The sequence below is a fragment of the Pavona decussata genome, unplaced genomic scaffold, assembly GCF_977016875.1.
Source record: "Pavona decussata unplaced genomic scaffold, jaPavDecu1.1 SCAFFOLD_134, whole genome shotgun sequence".
In the NCBI taxonomy this organism is placed as follows: Eukaryota; Metazoa; Cnidaria; class Anthozoa; order Scleractinia; family Agariciidae; genus Pavona; species Pavona decussata.
Genome location: NW_028145547.1, coordinates 1,754,628 through 1,778,005, shown reverse-complemented (window position 1 = coordinate 1,778,005; position 23,378 = coordinate 1,754,628). Strand labels below are relative to the sequence as shown.

The 23,378-nt window shown below is 38.8% G+C and overlaps 2 protein-coding genes across 2 annotated transcripts; both read right to left on the bottom strand.

Annotated features, from left to right (window-relative positions):
- Positions 1 to 26: 26 nt before the first annotated feature.
- On the bottom strand, positions 27 to 8,719 carry LOC146467647 (dehydrogenase/reductase SDR family member 12-like). The gene is made up of 3 exons (XM_085125405.1): positions 8,076 to 8,719; positions 5,383 to 5,547; positions 27 to 2,955 (listed from the first exon to the last, which is right to left on the bottom strand). Exons 1-3 carry the CDS (start codon positions 8,602 to 8,604, stop codon positions 2,693 to 2,695), a joined length of 957 nt encoding a protein of 318 aa, XP_084981531.1. The 5' UTR covers positions 8,605 to 8,719; the 3' UTR covers positions 27 to 2,692.
- A 3,521-nt stretch (positions 8,720 to 12,240) lies between these two features.
- LOC146467646 (toll-interacting protein B-like) lies at positions 12,241 to 19,686 on the bottom strand. The gene is made up of 6 exons (XM_085125186.1): positions 19,631 to 19,686; positions 16,489 to 16,685; positions 15,669 to 15,802; positions 14,762 to 14,810; positions 14,044 to 14,196; positions 12,241 to 13,534 (listed from the first exon to the last, which is right to left on the bottom strand). Exons 1-6 carry the CDS (start codon positions 19,644 to 19,646, stop codon positions 13,232 to 13,234), a joined length of 852 nt encoding a protein of 283 aa, XP_084981312.1. The 5' UTR covers positions 19,647 to 19,686; the 3' UTR covers positions 12,241 to 13,231.
- Positions 19,687 to 23,378: the final 3,692 nt, after the last annotated feature.

Here is a 23,378-nt window from a genome sequence, read left to right as displayed (position 1 = left end):
CTGATATTCACTCACACAATACCAGGTATGCCTCAAATCTTAGTTTTTATGTACCACTTGTAAGATTAAATTATGGTATCACCAAAATCTGGGAAGAGAGTCCTAGCTACCAACAGAAATGTTTTCACATTAAGATGGATACTCCATCTGGGACGAATGATCCGTGTCAGGAATAATTCTTGTCTACTGTGAAAACGGCCAATGGGACAGTTGTTGCAGTGTTTCAGGTGTGTTTAGTTTGCATGTGACCAGCAATAAATTAAATTAAATTAAATTAAAAATAAATTATTGTACTGAAAACACATTTTAAACAAATGGAGTGAGTTCACTTCAGGGGTGTGATCGGTTCCAATATTGCCCACAACTTAAAATTACAGGTCAAAGCTCAAGGTTTTCTGTATACAAATGCAAAATCACAGCTCTGCTCTTATGATGTTGTTTTTTCCTTTTTAAAGACAATGCCAAAAATGTTCCATAGTCAATCTAATCACAATTAAAATCACGAATGTTCTTTTTTCTATAGCATTTCTAACTTTCGCTGTGCATGCTTTAATTTGTGTTTCAGACCGTTAATTGGCACGTGTCAACTCGGTAAAGGGGCTATTTGCAAGTAGACGAATTAAGCAGATTCATTTATTGAGCGGAAAAAACTAAGTGTTCTGAATGCAAATGCAAAAACCTTTTAAAAATGAATGGGTTACAAATCTGTTATTTTTTTGTCACTTTATACATTCATGCATGGCCAGCATCATAGTATTAAGTTTATCAACCATTGTTTTTATATATGACAAAATAACTGAAAATTTCCTAGAGACTCTGTAAACAACGTGTAGTTCCATTACCTTGAATCAATAGTTTGTGAAGAACAGCTGGTTTTAGCTATTGCAGTGTGGTTGTTGTGTGTAGATCTGTTTAAGTGTGATGAATTTTATTACTATTATTATTATTACTATTAATAATATTATTATTATTACTATTGTTATTATTATTATTATTATTATTATTATTATATTCTGTACTGGTAAATTCAAACTTTGTAAACAAAGGCAGAGGTAGGTACTTTATAGCTAAGAACCTTACTCCCAAAATGGGGAAATGCAAGAACTTTGTAAATCGCAAGTTAGTCTCTTAATTATAAAGTTACATTTCTGCAAGATCACACAGGTGTATTAACCTCTCCTTGTGATGGAATGAAAGCTAGTATAGGATGGCTCAAATATAAGTTACAATAAATGTCTGTAAAATACAAAAGACTTTAATAATTTTTGTGAAAAATTGTAACACAGGAGTGGGGCTGGGGACAAGTGTGGGTGGGAGCCAACCCCCTCTCCCTCCCCCAAAGGGGGAGGTGTGCAGGTGGGAGGCTCTCCCCCATTCCTCTTCCCTCTCCCTTGGTAAAACCCCATTCTTCCTGTAGAATGAAATACACAGATTTGGGTGCTGGGTGCACCTGCCTTTCTAGGTGCAGAGGTAGTTTAATGCTGTCTTTGAAGTTCGGACCTGTTTTTACTGATGTTTAGAACAGAATGCAGTGTAGTTGTACAGTGAATACCTTGAGCATCACGGGATGATAATTTTTTTTTGGACCTCTCATTGATTTTCTATTGCATATTTTTATATGGAATTTGATACAAATACTGTTTTAACTCATTAGGAAAGTCCATGTCTTCATAGTTGGACATTTCTCCGATTGTCCAGGTCAAGGGAGAGAGTGTGTGGCCACGAGCTACCTGGACCATCTGTGATCAGGCTCATGTATAAGTTCAGGGTAAATAAGATATTTGAATTTGCTTTGTTTCCTTCATTATTTCCAAACAAATTTGAGCATTTAAAATGAAATTGTGTCACGAAGACGTGTTTTTTATAATAATCACTAAATCATAATGTTACTGAAAATCATTATTGATAATTTGGAAATTGTGTATTATCCTTTGATTTGGTGAAATGTTGAAAACAATGCACATTCCACCTAACCTTGTTGCAAATGAACAACAATTAACCAAGTCAACAAATTATGTATGCCCCGTGATAATTTGCTGTAAGTATACACAGCTTGATATTTTTGGAATAAATTATTCATTGCTAACATATTTCTTACTGGGTTGACTCCTGATTCAATATTTGATCATCAAAGAACATTACAGGTGTAATTTATTTTGACAATTATTCCACGAGCGCGCATTTGATATGAGTTGATATATAGCCAATGAGGTGCGTAGCACCGAGTTGGCTATAATTATCTCATATCCAACGAGTGTGAGTGGAATAATTGTTTTATTAAAAACAACCAAGAAATATTGCTAGAACTTGCAGATTTTTGCTTTGCAAGAACAACCAGAAGATAATTCAATGGTTGCTATTTCTGGTGCATGGTATAATGGCTCATGTACCATGGCCGCTACATCAATCAAATCCCTGGAATTGGATTATACATGTACAAGGATCCAGTTTCATATATATGTTACGAATCTCTTTATCCTTTGTTGCCAATTCTTTCAGTTCAGTCATTGACTAATCTTTAACATGTTAAGTTTTGTCACTATCATTAGATATAAAAAAAATCCACTATAATAATTATAGTGAATTATTGTATATCTTACAGGTATCTGACTCTCTTTACAGCTCAAGCAATATATGACATAAATGTTAACTAAAAAAAGCAAGTGCAAAATTTTTATTTCTATTGAGGAAACTATTTAAACTTTGCTGCCATTTCCTCAAGTTCAGTCATCAGTTTATTTTTCTCATCATCAGAAGCCTTGGACCATGCCAGTGGCAAATGAGTTGACACTGCTTTTCTGTCCTGATAGAAAGAGCCACTGGTCTCCTTAGTCATATCAGCAATAGCCAGCCACGTGATAGTATCTGCTCCCTGCTCTGGAGTGCGCAGACGATCCTTCATTTTACGATGAAATCCTGGCATTGATGACTGCACTGCTGGGGTATCAGCCCAACCTGAGAAATGATCAGCAAACATTGCATTTAACATCAACTAAGTTACAAAAATGATATCAGATGGCCTATAACAAAACCGACTGCTCCAGAATTTTACATGGGGGTGAAGGGGGTGGGGAAGAGGCAGTTACAGTCAGGGGGCCAAAAAGACAGTACAGTAGTGGGGACACAAAATTTTAATGCTTTAGAATTCAAATACATTTGGGTCAATTTCATCTGTTAAAAGGGGTACAGATTGACCCCAGGACCCCGCCACTGAATGTTATAAAATTAATTAATGTATAATTCACTAACATACTGTACAACTTGTGATGATGAAATGAAAGCTAGTTATTACACATTGGGTGAAATTTCGGACATAACCTTGAGTCTCAACAAGGAGTCACTGACCAGTTCATTTGAGTACCCTCTACATGTCAATCTCGTACCCAGAGTCCTCAGGCATTTTGGTCAGTGGGTGGGCACCAGGAGAGACTCTGGGGACTTCGAAATAATTTAAATTTTTTGATTGGCTGCTCCATAACGGCTTGCATTGTTTACCACAGAAATCCTGTGGTAACAAAATTCCAGTTCCCCAGAGTCTCTCCTGGCGACTAACCGTTGCCCAAAGAGCCTGAGGACTCTGGGTACGAGATTGTCTAAGCGTATGATGACCCCACCTCATTGCCCCCTCTTAGTGGAGGTGCTTCCATTGACAAATTAGAATGAGAGTGAAGAAACGTGAACATAATGCGTACATGTACTTTCAGTGCATGAAATAGCAAAAATTAACTAGAAAGATCAGTTTGGAAAGTTTAAATGTCTACAGGAACAGATCTAGAGGAGGGGTCCAGGAAGCTCAATTGTTATGACGTGTTTCTCAAAGCAATATTCGAGTTTGGGGATAAAATCCTTAAGTCTAACTTGCATTTAAAGGAAAGTCATTTAAAAAAAAAAGCAGTAAGTGTCGACTATCCTGAGTTAGTTAATTTTAAAACATCTCTTAAACACGGAGCGATCCTATAAGACCAGGCTGAACGGTTCAGACTGTCAATCAAAAATCCAAAACGCGCGTATCGGATTGGTTGATTACCAAAAATCTTATTTTAGTATGTTCAAGTTCCCGCAACATTAATTCGAAAGGACGTGACGGAAAAGCTGTTTTAGTTCGAATTATTTTGTTCAAAATCAGTCCAACGAATATGGCTACAGGAGAAGAATTTAGAAAGTTAAGTTATCCGTCTATTTTGAGATCGGAAATTCATTTATCGGCTGGTAAAATCTTATCCTTTCGAGATATTTCTGAAATGATTAGGATAAAGTTCGTAAACAAACTCTGTCTCGAAATAGGTTGTTCTTCTGAAACCGGCTTCCGAGATGGAATCGCTTCGATCCTTTGTGTCGTTTAGTGGGGGAGAGATAAGTAAAGACACAAAGTCGCGGAAGCGAAGCCTAAAAGAAACAACGCAGCGGGAAACAGAGGAGAAAAGTGAAGTGTGTCAAGCGGCGAGCGATCGCATGCAAGACGACGGAGCTGATAATCTTTTTGAAGCCGGCCTCTCTATTGCTTACTGTATATAATAAAACTTAGAATATATTTGGTACTGGCTAATGTTAATACTGATGTGAGAGCCATTGCCATTATCATTTCATCAATAAGATACATGAGAGCAACATCGGGTCGTGTTTTGTTTATATCTTTGGTGATTTTTCGAATTAGCAAATATTCATGATCAGGTACGAAATGTGTTTAGATGTTTTTATTTTTGACTTGTGCATAGAAGTTTAGAATTTATTGCTGCCACTTCCAGCGGATTAGTAGAGTAAGTTTTCACGTACGTGATCGATAGATACACAAGCGGTAATAAACTTGAACCCAACATGACGACTCGAGCGGCCGTTTAGCGGAAAACATCTGCTAAATTTTGAAAATCCTGCCAGTTTTGGGGAACAACACAGACTCGTTTTGGTTATCAGCATGTTCAGATGGAGGGATACAGATGTCCAGTTCGTCGCAGGCTTCAGTTTATAATGGTTTCGATCTTTGTACTGTGTATTTGGTAGAAGGATTTAGAATTTCGAGGTAAGTTTCGTATAATCTTTCGATTGCGGCAACGAAACTTGATTATTTCCGTTATTATCGTTAATCTCGCTAATTTCTGGTGTCTTACAAGATATATAGCTAGCGTTTATCTTATTTTTATTGATAAATTGATTCCCTCTTCGATTTTACAAATGATAGTTCTTCCCTCTTTTTTCCTTGACCGTTGCCGACGTCATCCACCATTATACTGATCCGTTTGGAAGCCAACAAAGCGCTTCAAAGGGGGCGTGTCCTTCCCTTTTATAGGATCGCTCCGTGTTTAAATGGAAACTTACACTGACAACTTTTGAATTTTGCGCTCAATAAAATTGCAACAAGGTTCCACTTCAAGTGGGAATTCTTACCTGGATGCATGGAAGAAAAGAAAATTTCCTTGTGTTTTTCTGCCCATTTTTCAGTCATGACAACTTGCTGTCGTTTGTTCTGAGCATATGCCATGGTGCCATCAAATGGGTTCAGCTTCTCAAACTGCAAATCTTTTGTGTCAAGCTTCTGCACAAGCATGCCTCCTGCAATACCAAAAATGAATAATATACATTCAAAAAGCTTAATAATACAAATAATTTGTATAATTTGTAAGTTTGGGATTTCCATTCCTTTCTTGTTAAGGGTTTTCTCAATGGGAGCCCTACTCCTAGGGAAGTCTGCTCCCCCAGCTCCAGGAGAGCAGGGATGGCACAAAGCTGAGAGCACTCCCCTCCCACCTATTGCGGCCCAGGTTTGATTCCCGGACTTGACGTCATACGTGGGTTGACTTTGTTGTTGGTTCTCATCCGTGCTCTGAGAGGTTTTTCTCCGGGTACTCTGGTTTTCCCCACACCTCAAAAAGCAACATTTCTAAATTCCATTATGATCTGGAAAGAGTTCCCAATTAGTGCCTTGCACTAATTTATACATTGACACTTAAATAAAGTGATCTATTTTATTTTGTTTTTGTTGATTAAGGATCTCAACACTGGCTAATTTGTGTCATTTGTGCAAATGCAGTTTTAAGAGTGTAGCTAATGTGTGAGTTACTCATTTGCTTAGACTTTCTCAAAGTCAATTTTTGTGCAGTCCAGTCAGGTGATAGCCTGCAAATGCAGATGTATTTCCAGCTGTCTCTTAATTCTCTCGGTGGAGGGAAGCGACAGTTGGAAATAGATCTGCATTTGCAGCCTAGTCAGATGAAAAACAAATTCTCCTTTCTTTGACACTTGTCTTGCAACTCCTTTGCTTGTTCTCACTCTTGGCACTATAACAAGTTGACTTGTGGGAAGTCTAAGGTTTGCTTGATGGTTGCTTTAGACATTGTCCTGTTATTCAGAGGCAAAAGTTTGATGCTAATCTTTCTTCCATAACTTCGAAATTCACATTTCCAATGCATATTCTGAGGCAAAAGTTTGCCATTAATCTTTTTTCAATTACTGCAAAATTTGTTTTTCCAATATATATATTCAGAATATACTGTTAATGTTGCATTCCCTATATATATATCATTAGACATAGCAAGGGAAGCTTTCTCTGTTAATGATACTTTGATAACTGCAAAATTTCCATTTTTGTTATATATAAAGAGTTAATTATTTACAAAATTTCATTTCTCTATATAGAATATTATAACTGCAAATTTTTCATTTATCAAAGTAACAAAATTTTGAAAGCTTCTGGGGTGGGGGTATTGTTTTTTTGCAATTATGCGCCGATCAACTCGAAACTTCAACATCCCCCCCCCCCAGGCAAACCCCGGGCATTTGAACTTTTGAAGATTGGATTGTTCAAATTCCAGCCCCCTTGGACCAAAATGGTGTTCAAATGCCCTACCTTATCGTCGGATTTGTCTGTCAAATGCCCCTCCTAAAGAACAATCGTTGTCGGCTCCTGTCATGAGTTACTACAAAAACCACAACTTTAACATTGAAACTAATGATTGGAAATTGAATTTATTAAGTCGGACAATGTCAATCAGCAAGTGTAAGCTGTTCTAACTCCGAAACTTGGCAAAGGTACATAGACTGTTCGAGTGGTAGGGTATTCTGTAGTTTAAGCAAAGGCAGTTTTTCATTCTACAATGTTTTTTTTTTCTTTAACTGTTCACTGCTGTTTTATGGCTATTCTAAAAACCTCTGCAGACACAAATGCGGGAGAAAGCCAAAGGTGCAGCTTGACTAATTGCATAAAAAACTACATCGTTTATGAAAGAACTAGAAATACATATTAATTAGTTAGCCGGCTACGTAGAACGTTGTTCGAGTGGCAGGATATCCTACAATTTAAGCCAAAGCGGTTTTTCATTTGACAGTGTTTATTTCTTTCACTATTCACTGCGGGACAAAGCCGCAGCTTGACTCATTGTATAAAAAATCTACATCGTTTATATACAATCTATAAAAATAATTAATATTTAAGCACTCTCACTTTTGAAGACCTTTTTTTGTAAGCTTTTTTTGTAACGCTGTATCTCTTCCTTTAAACTCTTACATCTCATCCAAGCACGTGTTTATAGCTGTTTGCGACTACGACCCCCCCCCCCCCCCCCCAAATAAAAGCGATTTGAAACCTGACACTTCCGGTTCAATTTTCCCCACCCCACCCAGGCAAGGTCAAATTCCCCACCCCCGGGAAGGCCTTACCCGTCAAATTCCCCACTCCCGGGCACAGAAAATAGTCAAAAGCCCGGGGTTTGCCTGGGGGGGGGGGGGGGGATGTTGAAGTTTCGATTTGATCGGCGCATTATTAAGTCATTATGCAATATTTAGAGAGAAATTACACAGTGATCCAAAACTTGTTCACATCGTACCACCCATAACTTATGAGCAGCAAAGACAAATTCTTTAGGATACTGTACATGCTTTATTTTTAACATTTTTCTCGACAAAAATCGCGTGACATTGATTTTTACCATTTCAGCGAACGATTACGTAATCAATGTCCACCCAACACAAAATCACGTTGCATAATCTATGCGTGCAGAAATACGATTTTCCCATGTAGAAGAGCAGTTAGGATATTCCTAAACAAGACAGACCATAAAAAACCCTCACGGAATCATACCAACCTGATGAAACAGTGATAACGCGGGGGGAATCTTGCTTTAGGAGAACTGGGATCAAGCCACAAGTCAAAATATATGTTCCCAAAGTGTTGGTAGCGAAGTTCTTTTCCAGGCCATCTTCATCAACTTCTCTTGCATTCACCATGCAGCCGGCGTTGTTTATTAGCACATGAAGAGGTTCACTAGAAGACACAAACTTCTCTACGAATTCCCAAATCTTCCTAGGCTGAGACATGTCAAGTATGTGAAGTTTGACTTTGTCGTTCCCTGTTATTTCAGTGACTTCTTTTCTTGCCTCCTCGCCCCTCGTTTCACTCCGACAAACCATATGCACCGTAGCTCCTTTCTTTGCTAAACACACGGCTGTGTCTTTTCCAATGCCACTGTTTGCTCCAGTGATCATGAACGTGCGTGAAGAAACGTCAACATCCAGTGCTTTGGGGTCGAACGCCTTTTCGGCCGCGAGGTAGCCATTCCTCGTGTACTCACGCATACCTTTGGCAAACCAAACTACATTCCTATAGAACGTCATCTTGTTGATCCTTCGGATGGGCTATTAAACCTTAAAAAAAAAACAACCAAACAGCTGATTGTTCATGCACAAAGTCGGACAAAGTGAACTGGGGAAACTCTGAACAGGCTTGGCTACCGGTCGGTACTTAGTGTAAAACCAATTATAATGTCCTGTGGTAAATGGGCACACTTTACCTGACGTACAGCCTACTTTACGTAATATACTTTTCTGGCATGGTGTACTTTACTTGCTTGGTGTACTTTACTTGCAATTGCTTAGCTTTCCTTTATTTGCTTAGCTTTAGTGCACTTTTCTTACGCTGAGTACTTTACTTGCTTGGCCGGCACTTTACTTGCCCGGCCTTACTTTACTTGCTTGGTGCACTTTACTTTCCTGGCCTTACTTTACTTGCTTGGTTGGCCTAATTTCCTTAGTTGGTGTACTTTACTTGCTTGGCGTTACTTAATTTACTTGCTTGGTACACTTGAGCCTCTTACCGTAAGTGCCACAACTGACTTGGTACACTCAACCCCCTTGGCCCCAGTGCCACACACTTGGTACACTCTTTCTGCCTTTTCTTGAGTCTCTGAGCTTCCATTTACCTTTGCTTCTGTATTTTATTGTTTAACTATACTGTTAATGTTATGTTTATTAATATATGTTCTATGTATATATTAATGTGGTATGTACAACACGTAATGTCAAAGCAGTGTATGAGGGAACACGTGAATTTATCAGGTGATTGAAATGATATTTTGGATCTGATGTCGAAAGAGGTTTGGTTTTTTGATTTTTATTGTATGAACAGCAGTTTGTTCAGTGCGAATGTAGTAAAGTAATATCGCTGTGGCCGTCACATTTTGTGGGTTTTTCTTTCTTTCGTTTCATTTTTTTGTTCAATCTTTGGGCAGTCAGTTTCTGGGTTGGTGTTTTGACAAATCCGCGAGGTTGCAATGTGTACGTTCCTGGATGGCTTTCCGGAGGGCAACGGTTTAATCGTTCCAAGGCTTGTGCAGTTTATCGAAATGAGATTATCAAAATCCCCAATATCGTCTTTTTCGGCGGTCGAGGGTTCTTCAGGCTGTTCTGGCCTTTTATTTCTTTGGACCCCTTTACTCACTATTTTTGTTCAGAAATTATCAATTCAAAATAAAACAAAATAAAATAAAAATAAAATAAATGAGCTATCATTCCAAGGTCAGGTATAGCCCTTATTCCAAAATGGCTACTATTTTTTTAAAATATTCTTTTGTTGGTATCAGCCAAATTAAGCCTTGTTACCTCGTTCTTGAGCTTAAAAATCAAAAGAATATTTTACCTTGAACGAGCCAAGAAGGGCTAATTTGAACGCAGACAAAATAATATTAATATGGAATAATGTTTATGTGCCACTGTGAAGGGTATGTTTCTCAAGCAGTTCAGTGGAAATCAGAGAGGGTTTTTTGTCTAGAACATGGTATGATTTTCCAGGAAACTGATCAATTGCTTGAAAAATTTAGTGTTGACTAGGTTTCCTGGGAATTGACACTTGAAAAACTGTTTTAGTTGTACGCTTAGAAGATTTTGTTTTGGCTGGACTGTAACAGGTCTAACAGTGACAGAGAGCGAGTCTGGGATAGGGTTGGGATTTTTGGTCTTTAGAATCCCACCGAGGCACGTTCCAAATAATTTTTCTCGTGTGTTCCCCAGTTTCCTTTCTTTGTCCTCACAAAGGAATTCCGGGTTAGCTGGGTGGAACTGAGATAAGCCATGAGTTTCTATGCCTTTCACTGGGGACACGAAAGTGGCATAAAAAGCATTACTATGCAACACTACTGGTTATGTTATGTTGACTATGATAATATAACCTGGAATCTCTCCTCGGTGAGCGGAAAATTGATGCTTTGCACGCCTTAATTTACTGACGGCACACCTCCAGCCAACACAGCGAAATGAGGAAACGAAACTAATGTAAGAATTCAGTCACACGTTCTCACCTGTGTTACATACATTATGACTGCACACGGCTGTACACTTGCACACTCACCCCCTAGTCCACACTTGTACTTCGACTAATTTTTAGCACCAGACGTTGAACCGCCACTCCTATTCATTGTAAACAGGATACTGATAAATAACGAAACCCTGGGGATTATTCAAAAGAGCCTTATTGGGTCCGTAACAAGGTATATGCGATCAGGGATCAAAGGCTTGCACGGGGGTGGGCCAGGGATAACATCCCCGGGATCTGGGATCACAACCCGCGGGATCGGGATCAGCAGTATTCAGTCATGGAATCATAACAATAAAAAATTACAAAATGCGCTTTGCGCTTTCAGGCGTTTATAGGGTTATTTAAAGACTGATAACACATTCTGAGTTTGATAGCACCAGGAGTTATTCTGGACTTGCTTTTGTCGAGCTAAGAGAGCGCGCCGAAGCACGATCGCCAATTCACTCAACGAGAAGGTTGAGAAGTCTAGAGTTATTCATGTAATATACCAAACACAAGACACAGTGTTTCATCACATATCAAACACCGAGAAGAGAGGTAAAAATGCGACGCGTAGCGGAGAATTTTTGATGCCAATTTTCTTAGTTACCAGGCCCTGGTTGTTAAAGAACGTATTACTTTATCCTGCGGATAAGTCGCTGTCCACCGGATAAAACGTATTGGTTGGAGTACATTCAGTGTACATTTTACCTGAGCTGGGAGGCGATTATCCACTGGATCCGGTTATCCGCTCTTTGAACAACTGGGGCCAGGTGGTTACGGCATTGTTTTATCCCAAACACTTGTTTGCCTGGCCCCAGTTGTTCAAAGGCCGGACAACTTTATTCAGCGGATAAGTCCCTATCCGAAAGTTTCAATCTGCGCAAAGATTTCAGTATTTCCTCGTGCACAGGCGAATATGCACACTCTAACCACAGCTTAGTTGGGGAGTGTACGAAAACCTTGGACAACATTTAACGAGAAGTATATTTTAGACGCTGAAGAGTACCTTATCCAGCGGATAAAGTTATCCGGCCTTTGAACAACTGGATTATTGTTTCAGAAAGTTGCCAGCTACCTTGTGATTCAATACTTACTGACTTTCCTCAATTAAATGCTGCTTTTTGAGATTGCTTTTCAAAATAATAAAATATTGTACCAAAAACAATACAAAATTCACTTTGGGTAATTTAAGGACGGCGCCTTCTAATACGGAGGTATTTTTCATCAATGACAATGTGGCCCGGGTTCGATTTCCGGACTCGGCGTCGTATGCGGATTGAGATTTTTGTTGGTTCTCGTCCTTGCTTCGAGAGGTGTTTCTCCGGGTTCTCCGGTTTTCCCCTCTCCTCAAAAACTAACATTTCCAAAATCCAATTCGATTTGGAATCTGAAGGATACAGGTTTGTCAGTCGTAACGGACTGTCAAGTGTCACCCTCGTGTAGGAAAAGTAGATCTTATACTCTTAGTATAATGAAATCTGTTTTAGGAGTACATCATTAACACATTGAAGCATGGGTCTGAAATCTAAGCATTTTTCACCAAAGATAATTGACCAATGGTCATAAACCGCGCAAAATAGAAGGCACAATCCTCAAGAAATCAGTTTTTCTCGGCGGGATCATCGAACATTTAGTGGAGATACGGTAACAGTACGGGTCTCAATGAAAGAGATCACAAATCAGACAACAAATTATGTAATCTTTTATTCCGCTCCGTGTAGAATTTATTTTTATTTTTAACATAAACAAAGCTTGGAACTATAAGTTCTTTGAATTATTATTTTTAATCCAAAAATCACACATAAAACAGAAAATGTTCCTTGTTGGCACAAGACAAATTATATTTCCAAACTGTACACAATCAATGACCACTTTGTGGACATGACTTCTAAATTTCTAGCAAAGTTAAAGGAAACTTACCAATAGAAAATATATTTGCTTAAAAAAATTGTCGAATATATATGAATCATGTTCTATTACTATGGGTTGTATAGTTCCAGGAAATATCATACACCCCAACCCCCACCCCCACCTCACTGGAAATTCCACTTTAGCTTCATACTTTCCTTTAAAAAGTTTCACTTTATAGGTCCCCTCCCCTTGGGAATTTCTTACAACCTGCAATGGGGGTAGTGTGAAAATTTCCTGGGTACTTCAATATTTTAGTCTCAACACAAAATTTTAAATGTTCAAATCATAGCATATTTGTGAAATCTTTCTTCTCCTCTTACATTCTGCTATTATGAGCTCTTGTCATTGCAGCAAGGTATATCATAGTTTCAGATTAACAATTGAAGGCCATCCTTAGGGGACATGACTATTTAGTACAACTCAGAGCTTCCAGTAGTACTGTGTGGGAAAATCCTTAATACAGCTTCAACAAAAAGGGTGTTGAACGGTATGTAGCTAAAATAGTAATGTAGCTAAAAGTTGAGAAAATTAGATTTGAGATCTGGTCTATACAATCAGATTCTGAGGTTTCGCCAAACTTTAGCGAGACTACAGATTATTTCAAGGGACCATTTGGCACCCTACAAATGAGTTTCATTAGTAGCCCTTTCTGTTGAGGGTTTTTAATTCTGACACTACCGTTATGTGAACTGTTACGTTCACAGATCACAAGTCACTCTAATGTTACTATTGTTATTTTTATAGTTGCACCAGTGGCATTCAAGAGTCTGCCATACTCAATAAATAAGTTGTTGCGGCATTGACATCTCCACCACTTGCTTCAAGGACGGATCGGATGACACCCTCTTCCATATTCGGAAACATGTCCTTCAACCCTGCTATATCCTGTTCACTTGGCGCCCGCTGTTGCTGCAGCTGTGGCTGCTGACCAGTAGGTACTGGCTGGCCAGGGCCATAGCCTCCTGGATATACGACCTGAGTTCCTGGTACAACTGGCTGGGGTACCATCATGACGGGCATAGAAGGATACACCATGGACTGCGGTGGTGGAGCGGGTACTTTCTAAAAGAGATGGAGTTCAAGGTAGATATATTTAATGTATGTATGTATGCATCAAAGGGGCCCTTCTCCGACCTGTAACCAGCACCATTGCATTTTATCCTGTATGGGATAAAAGTCCATTATATAGGTTTACTTTCCTTGATTTTTTGATGTTTTTCTGACTGTTCTCCAGCACAGTTCAATGGATGGTTGGCAATTTTTATTTTGTAATGAATGGTAGATAGTTCTATGACACTCTACTTGCAGTCCAAACATCCCAGACTCAAAACCGCCACCAGATTCATTTGTTCCAGCACCCTGTAACAACCATTATTTTGGGAAATACATGTAATTATGCCAGTTTGCCATCGATTCACAAGTCAAGAATAAGCTTGTTTATCTTTCTGATCCATACAAGTATGCTTGAGAATTGTCTTCTCAAAATGTAGCTTAAGGCCACTCACTTGCAATAATTTTATGGTGCCAACTTGAATTAATTCAATCACCCGTGGACACAAACTGTTGCCTACCCTGTATGCAAAAACCAGATTGATCATTCCTTCCTTGTCATCTCCTTGTTTGCCACTGAGTGAATACCAGTCTTCAATGGTTTCTCCTGCAAACACCTCTTCCTTGATTGGAATCAGGCCCCAGGCAATGCGTTCGTCCATAGAAAATGCTCGCTGAAATCCAGGGTATCACATGTAAGTTAAAAGATTCTTAATATTATTGCTTGTATTGTAGAGAATGCCTTCCTTACAGTTTACATGTATAAGCAGCAAAGGATAGCATAATTAGCTTTTTAACTTGGGCACACAAGGAACCCAACACAGTTCATGCTACAGGCCAGGACAATCTAGCTTTTTACATCGTAATACAGTTACTGACAGTTAAACTTAAATTTGACATTTATAGAGAACTTGTGTAAGCAAAATAGTTTCACAACTTTGTGCATAAATGGCATTTCAAGGCAGTTTAGCTTTGGTATGAATATGCCACAAGGCTGTCAAAACTGAAAACCAGATAGAGTAGCTGATCTGACTAAATACAACATTGCATATACCCTTTGACATTTTGAATTTTCTTCCATTCTAATTTAAAAAAAAAAGCCCAGGAGAGTTTGAGCAACATTCTTACATTTACACATTAAATCAATATTAAATTCTGGAAAACTGTTTCCTTCTTTACATTACACATGGTTCGATAAAACTAATATGAATGTACTAGGTAATGTTTAATGAAACTTACCTCATCAAAAATTTCCACATATATATTATTCACACCTTCTTGCACTGGGCTACAAGAGAATAACTTCACCAATAAGATAAGAACAAAAAAAATTGATCAAATAATTTTTTTATTTCAATTTCTGAAAAATGATGAAGCTCAGTGATTGAGATGAAATATGGGAAGTATTTGATGTCTGTAAGTAGCTAATTGATTGATTGAGAGGTTTCGGGATTGAAAAATAGACCACAGCGCCCAAAAAATGGGCCCAAAAATGGGCCCACAGTAATTGGCGCTAGCTGTTGTGGTCACCCTGCCTTAACCCAGTAATCGTTTATTTTCTGTTTCACGTTGTTATGTTCTGTTTATAGTTTTAAGTTTGAAGGCGAAGTCAAATAAATGAATGAATGAATGAATGAATGAATGAATGAATGAATGACTGACTGACTGACTGACTGACTGAATGACTGAATGAATAAATGAATGACTGACTGACTGACTGACTGACTGAATGACTGAATGAATGAATGAATGAATGGAATGAATGAATGAATGAATGAATGAATGAATGAATGAATGAATGAATGAATGAATGAATGAATGAATGAATGAATGAATGAATGAATGAATGAATGAATGAATGAATGAATGAATGAATGAATGAATGAATAAAAGCCCCAACCTACGGCACTTCTCAGGAGTGCCAGCAGCCATGTCCAATATAACATTATTGTGCATGGAAGGTCATCAGAAATTCCTAGGGGGAGAGGGTCTCAAAAGTAAAAATTTTAGACACAAAGTATGAAGCTAAACTGGAATTTCCTGGGAAGAGAGGGTGCCAAAAAAAAAAAAGAAAAAAAAAATGGGGGTAGTATGGATATTTTCTGGAACTACACTGTACACTGACATTATAACATAGCATACATACATGGACATTAACTTGTTCCAGCGAGGATTTGTTGAACCATTATGGGCAGTTGGACTTTCAAACACATGATTTCCAATCGTTATACGACAGTAGGGATCCATGCGTGTAAGGCCATAATTCTTAGCAAGCTTGGCCTGTAGAGGAAAGAACAAACAATAACAATAAACAAAAAACTAAAACAACAGTTTGGACAAAAACATCATGCAGAACTTCCACAGCATGTTTTTTCAAGTCCAGACAGATTCACCACATCAATCGTGGCATTTGTCAGGGAGAAAATGTTTAACTTAAGTCAGAGAATATCTGATACAGGGCTGTCATAGCGTGCCATAGCCTACAACAACTGTTATGACTGAGCATGTTTGATGGGTCCTTGACATTATGGTTGAAGTTGTATAATTGTATAATTTACTCACAAAGAGATAAGTTTGTTACGAACGTGGAGATCAAAGGAATATATCTGGTACAGTTCTTAGTGACATCTGTTGCAATTTGTAATTATTATTTGCTAAGTCTTCAATTTTTTTTAGATGTAAATTTTCTTAATCCATCTGAGAGATCGTGAGGAAAAGTATTAAATAAAGCTAAAATGCGTTAATGTAATAAAGCTATAGAGCCCTTTCTGTGCATGTAGACTGTTTCAACTATCTGTGAGGACAACATAACATCTTAGGTCCTTCCATTCAAGTTCAAATCTTGTATCATATTTAGATTGGTTTCATGTCCACAGGTAAAATGACCAGGAAAATTGGTGTGGATGCTAAAATTTTGTGCTGTTTTCAATGAAGACCTATCCACATGGGTCTAGAAGAACAAATACCTGCTGTACTGTGATGCTTAGCCTTCCTAATGGTGTCTGTTGATATGGCTGCATAAAGGCAGTTGGTTGGAAGTAGGTAAGAGGCTGGACTGGCATCATTTGGCCTGGTGCTGGAGCTTGATTCATCCCTGGTGATATTCGCAAGAAGTCTTCTGGCAAATCACCAGTCATCACATTCCCTCGAGAAGAATTTGTCCCTTCAGTGTAAAAAAAATAACACAAATTAATACCAGATATTCCACGTCCAAGGAGAGATACAGTGTTTAAAAAAGTTATCAACATTTTTGCGTCTTTGAGGGATTCCTGGTTGCATGTCAGCGCAATCCTGCGATTCTTCTTATGAACCTTCATGCAGTTTTGCTATTCCCAAGAGAGACCTTGTTACTCCCAGAGAGAAACGTCATGGCAACTTCAGTTTATTCCATAAAGTGAAGTGTTTGGTATAAGTGTTCTTCTTACGTAGATGCAACCAGTTTTTCCCTGTATACGGAATCTCACCACTAAATAGTGTCTGTGGATTTAGACTCAGCAGTATTTTCCCTTTTTTAGTCAAGTCAAAAATAAATAAAATGCCACACTGTAAAATCAAAGCTAGTTCATTTCTAGTTCATGATCTACTTTAAGTTTGAAATATATGGAGTTCATAAACAGGAGACCACTGGCATCTATCAATGCAGCCTTTGAGTCAGGAGAGCCTGTCTTATCCTGGCCTCAACAGTAATTAATTTAATAAGTGAATGATCATCGCAGTAATACACGCAACTTAAGCAGTTGCATTTTTCAGGCTTTCTTTTCGCAACTGCTTAAGTTGTGTATACTGCCCTTTATAATGGAACTTCTTGTCTAAGTGGTCAGTCGTCAAAGTCCCAAAAATTACTTCTCTTAATATCCCTGATTTTCACCTCTATTTAACCTGATCTCAGTCACCCTTTACTAAGTCCCAATGAGCTGTTTCTTTTGTCTTGTCCTGTTTTAAACTGTCACTTTGTAAAAGAAAGCCACCTAAAATATAGTAATGAATAGCCCGCCAGGCAACTGAATTTCTAACGATCCTACGACTTTAGGATCTTGGTATTAATGTTTTATTAACTAGTGCACTTTTATACCTGCCCATGTTCTCCTTTGTCATACCATTTTATCGTTGCAATATTATTTCTTAACCAAGTAATTGATTTTGTGAGTGCTTTTGTGCATAAACTGTGCATCAAGTTAACCAATGTGAGATGAAATGACATTTAAATTGTGTTTGGCATGTATTCTGTCAACCTGTATTAAGCGGTCACTAAGGCCCAGTTCAGACGCCGAACTTATTCAAATTAAGGTCGGCCCAAATCACGAAAATCCCGCCTTTTGATTCAGATGCCGAACTTAATTAGCCGAACTTAATTTACTTGAAGCAAAACCAATCAAAATGTCAGCCTTTTTTTTTGTTAATTTTTTTATTTGAAATACATTATAATAATTTATGCATTAGGTTCAGCTCATGAAAAGTTCAGCGTCTGAATCAAAACCATTCCAAAGCCGAAATTCCCGGCTGAGCCAGGCGGGAAGAACAGCTGAGCCGTTCCAAATTGAAACAGCCGTTCTCAACTGATTCAGATGCTGAACTTTTCATGTACTTAATTCGAGGTATTAGGTTCAGCTCATGAAAAGTTCGGCGTCTGAACCGGGCCTAAGACATTCCCCGAGGGTGACCAGTTAATACAGGTTCAACTGTATTCTGTCGCAGTTTATGTCTATGCAAGAAAGAAGATCTTAGCAATGGCTACTGAAATTTAAAAAGAAAACATTTGGGTGTAACCAGGCATTTTTCAGGGATAATAATATTACCTTCAATTTGGAAAAAATGCCGTACATCATCCTATCTTTTAAACATTTTTAGAGTTATTGTTCCTTCATTATTTGTGAAAAATGTGTGGTTTATACTTTGCCCCCAATAATTTTCTTTTAGGATTGAGGACATACTTTATTTATACTCAAAGCAGTTGGGGCTTGTTAGGCATTTAACTTAAATAGCTAACCTTAATGTGTCAAGTCTACAAACATAAAAATTACTAAATACCTGTTGTATTTAGGCTAGATTGCAGAATACCCGGCCCACCAAATATCTTACTTGAAAAGCTGCTCCCGCAGTCCCGCAGTCGTGTTCTTTAATGCTGCTCCCGCAGTCGTCGCGCTGCACACGAATATTCCTCGTTCTTTAATCCATGAACCGAAACAAGCACACTACACTTGAATATAACTCGTTCTTTAATCCATGAATCAAAACAAGCTTAGATTTAAGTACCCATCGACTCTGGGACAAGCACACTACACATGAATATAACTCGTTCTTTAATCCATGAATTGAAACAAGCTTAGATTTAAGTACCCATCGACTCTGGGACTTCGGGAGCACTCGTTTTACTCACTTCATTTAAATATTCATCGCCTCTGGGACTGCGGGACTGCGGGAGCACTCGCTTTTCTCACTTCATTTAAATATTCATCGATTCTGGGACTGCAGGAGCACTCCTTTTTCAAGTAAGATATTTAGTGGGCCGGGTATTCTGCAATTGCTCCTGTATTTACATGCGTTAAACTGAATTTACTATAATTACAATCTTGTTAACGTAACGCATTTTTAAATAAACGATTATACTGCATTGTATATACAAACTATTAAGATCGGCTTTCTCCACATGGTTACAAACTGCGTAAAAATACCTCTGTACCGATGTTTATAAGGGGAAAAATTGACAATCGGATCTAATTATAGCAAATTCATCATCAAAAAAGTCGCTCTGTCTAAAGCCAAAAACACTCTGCACTGTTTTCAAGAATGAGCACATTTATCATTGTGCGACAATCTTTGAGCCACATCGAACTTCTTAGTCCTCTAATATTATGTTATATTCTTAGGAAAGATGTCTGAGAACGTAAACAAAAACTGAAGTCCAAGCGCAATCTAAATAAACCATCGACAGCAACTTCACTTCAATTCCTTTCTTTGATATTTCGTCGCATAGGACTGTTTCTACGCCAGAAAAAAGCGATCTGGAAAGGAGCTTCAATCTTAAACATTTCTGAATTTCTATACACCTTTTTCTTTTCCTTGGTAAAGTAATAAATGATAATTATTCCACTATCTATAGCTACTCACCTGACTCAGCCGCCATCGTAACTGTTATTGATAGTGGGTGGCTGCTCAGCAGTCCACGTCCATTGCAACAGGTAGTACGCCATGTAAGCCTACACAGCACAAAACGTCCTGAGAATCCTGAGCCAGAAGGGAGTCAACTCGTGGGCTTGGGCATTACCTGTAAAGCGCGGGATTTTGTCCAGTTTCGAAAATGGCGCTGGTGATTTTGTTGCATCAAACGACTTTTTTTCCATTCAGGCTCCGGATGGAGTTTGTTTTCTTGCTGAGTAGACTTTTAATCTTCTTTTCTTGATATAGGTAAGTGTTCATTTATTTTCAACCATGAATTATGCTGAAAATATATGCAGTGAAGAGTTTTAAATAAGTCTTACGAGCACTGGCGCTGAAAGGGAAAGCTGAGATTGTCCGCGCCAGAAAAATTACATCTTTTTAATAATTATACAAAGTACTGGTGAAACTGACATTTGGCTCGGGAAGAGGTCAAATCTTAGTGCAAACGTTCCAGTTGAGATTAGTGGGTTATATTCAACTGTAAAAATGATCCGTGCGTTTGTTTCGCCGAGTGAAAAAGTTTGTGTTTATTGCTGAAACTTGGCCTGAAGTTCCAACGTTATTAAAATGACTGAACAAATTCGACCGTTAAGTTGTTTGGGATAACGGCCGAATTTGTCTCGGTATATAGTATTGGTTAAATTTAATTATCATTCTTTTAACTGATCGAGACTCGGCCGTTTTAAAACTCATATGGGCGGATAACGGCCGAATCCGTATCTGTATATAACAACCGAACAAGTTAACGGCCAAAAAATGCTTGCTATATACCGAACAAGGTTGAGGCTTATCTCGTAGCCTGCGTAGCAGTCGTTTCCGTTTCCTTCAAGCCAAGCGGGGCAAGCACGCGAGGGCATTTGGCAAAAAGGAGCAAAAAAGTAGGAGCGGGGGGGAGGGGCTTCTACTTTTTTGCTCCTTTTTGCCCAATGCCCTCGCGCGCTTGCCCCGCTTGGCTTGAAGGAAACGGAAACGACTGCCACGCAGGTAGCCTCCCACGCAGACGTTCTTTGCGGTTCGTCACGCGTTCCTGCCCCACGTGGGGCCCCACGTGGGGCAGGAACGCGTGACGAACCCCTAACGGAACGTCTGCGTGGGAGGCTACCACGCAGGCTACTTATCTCGTTGTTATCAAAACACTCTCGCATTTGCTATCAACCAGTGTCAAACAAGAGAAAGAAGAAGAAGAAACAAGGTCGTAAAATCAACACAACGAATATCGTATTCTTGAAAACAGCTAGTATGTGTGTTGTCTGCTAACTCCTTCCATTGAACGAAACTAAGGGGCAACTTTCCTTTCAGGACGGATATTTTCCAAAAGTTCGACCTCGATTAACCTCAGACGCTCTTTTGGCTCTTCTCGATAAATCCCCATTCGGTGTCAAACGTAATCGAGAAGATCAGGCCAAACACTGAATTTACATACAGCCGAGTAAATCATTTCATTTCTCTGGCCGCAATATAAAAAAAGAAAACGTTCAATTAACTTTAAAGATTCAAGACAATTCCGTGGTTGAAAGGCTTAGGGTAAAGTAGGAAACAAAAACTAAAGCTTCGAAAATAAATTTCATTCGGGGTTCAGTGTGAGCGATAAGATCTGTTCACCAGAACAAATGTAAACACTGAAAGTTTGCTAATGCACAGTGACAATCCCGGGGTGACAATCAACGCTTGACGAATTAATTTCTTTATTTACGTTCACTTGGATAAAACCAAAATGTAATAGGCCTTATCACAGTTTTCGACGCCATTTTGACGGGTAGGCAAACAGGCTTGAAATAACAGTGTTTGTGTGGAAATCCGATGTCAAATAATTTTCATAAAACATCGCTTCTGAAAAATTCATGAATTGGAAACTTTTGGCATTAGGAAAAGGATTTTAAGAACAAAATTGGAGGGATGTAGCTGTGCCAGAAAGCGTCCAGTCGAGTTTTGAACTTTCCATACATCTCTCTGTATTTTTTCCCGCGAACTATTTTTAGTACCAGTTCACGGCTGGTTCGCTTTACAAGACAAATGTATGGAAAGTTCAAAACACGACTGGACGCTTCCTGGCACAGCTACATCCCTCCAATTTCGTTCTTAAAATCCTTTTCCTAGTGCTAAAAGTTTCCAATTCATGAATTTTTCAGAAGCGAGGTTTTATGAAAATTATTTGACATCGGATTTCCATACAAACACTGTTTATATTTCAAGCCTGTTTGCCTACCCGTCAAAATGGCGTCGAAAACCGTGATAAGGCCTATCCTAACGGGAAAACAGGGAAAAAGGTGAACACACGGGCACGCCAAATTGACACGCTAAACGTAGAATCTGAAAAAAAAAACCTTTCCTTCGGAGTCGAGTGTTAGCGATAAGATTGATTCATTGGAACAAACGTAAACGCCGAAAATTTGCATATTCATACCAACTGAGTACCGCAACGCTAAACGCATTTTTATTTTTACGTTGGATAAAGCCAAAATAGCAACTTTAGCACCTGGGCTTTAGCAAAATCCGATGTTACAAGCCGTTGAAAGAAGCCGTCGTTTGGATGCAAAAAGGAATTGCCACGCTGAAAACACCGGGAAGAAATCGGCCACGAGCTAAGCAACCAAAATCGTTCACGTGTATCAAGTTTAATCCGGCGACGCGGCATTCAGAAAGAAAATATTTTCGGCGGTTCTTGGAAGGAAAACTGGACCGTTTCTGCTTGTTATTCAATCGCCACGGGAGCTGCAGTGTCTTTCCACGTTATAAACCCAGCTTCTTTCATTTAAAGCCCTTTTAAGTCCTGGAAACACTCTCTTTTGTGTCATGATATTTTGTCCATTGGCAATCACGCAAAACCACTAAAAGAATGAACGTACACTTCGACCTTTGCGTTGCCTTCCAGTGCGAGTGAAGTTTATTTTCTTTTTTGCGTGCTTAATAAACAAATAACTGTAGACATAATTTGAAATAGTTCATTCTTTGGTCACTCACAGAGCGCTTTGATTTTGTCATTAACGTTCTGTCCTATTCCAGTGATCATGAAGTAGATTCGTTGAGTTAACTTTCTGTAAATCGGATGTTCTGTGAGGTTTGTCTTCTCCGCACGCGTCCCATATAGAACGCATGTCTTTTCGACACGCGTGCCATATTGCACGTTCTGCGTGACATTTTGCGATCGTGCGCTGTTACCAGTGAAAAAGCTGGAACATCTCTCATAGAGAGCCCAGAAAAAAAGGGTATCAGGGTGGAAAGGTATTCACACAAATACCCCTCTGTCGCCAAAATTCATCATTACCACTGGAACCGCAAATACTCCTTTGTCGCCAAAATCCATCATTATCTTAGATGCACCTCATGGTTACAAAATCCGACGTATTTACTGATTAAAGAGAGTAATGTTTTATTTTGTCTGCGTGACATTTTCGGTCGAACTACATCACGTTTATCGCAAATATGATGCCTTAGACTCTCAGCGAATCTTTTATCGTTCACCTGTCACCAAAGACTGAACTAACGTGCGGCGCCCAAGTAAACGCTCCCACAGCGTCTTGTTTCATGAACGATATTGCTGTTTTCATGTATTGTAGAAATAGGTTTATCAGAAGCATATAAGCTTCTGGTTTATACATAGCTATGATTCTTTGATGGCCTGGCGTAGAATTATTTGCCTGATCATCCAAAGAAAAAATTTGGTGAGATTATAGTTTATCAATCATTCGGACAAACT

Excerpts from the sequence above, each read along its gene's own strand:
- LOC146467646 (XM_085125186.1), bottom strand. Across the intron at positions 14,811-15,668 it reads TGGAACAAGTTAATGTCCAT|CCCAGTGCAAGAAGGTGTGA; the intron begins GTATGTATGCTA and ends ATTCTCTTGTAG. Across the intron at positions 14,197-14,761 it reads ATGTGGAAATTTTTGATGAG|CGAGCATTTTCTATGGACGA; the intron begins GTAAGTTTCATT and ends CCTGGATTTCAG.
- LOC146467647 (XM_085125405.1), bottom strand. The coding sequence starts at position 8,604 with ATGACGTTCTATAGGAATGTAGTTTGGTTTGCCAAAGGTATGCGTGAG. Across the intron at positions 5,548-8,075 it reads CGTTATCACTGTTTCATCAG|GAGGCATGCTTGTGCAGAAG; the intron begins GTTGGTATGATT and ends TTGGTATTGCAG. Across the intron at positions 2,956-5,382 it reads CTTTTCTTCCATGCATCCAG|GTTGGGCTGATACCCCAGCA; the intron begins GTAAGAATTCCC and ends ATCATTTCTCAG.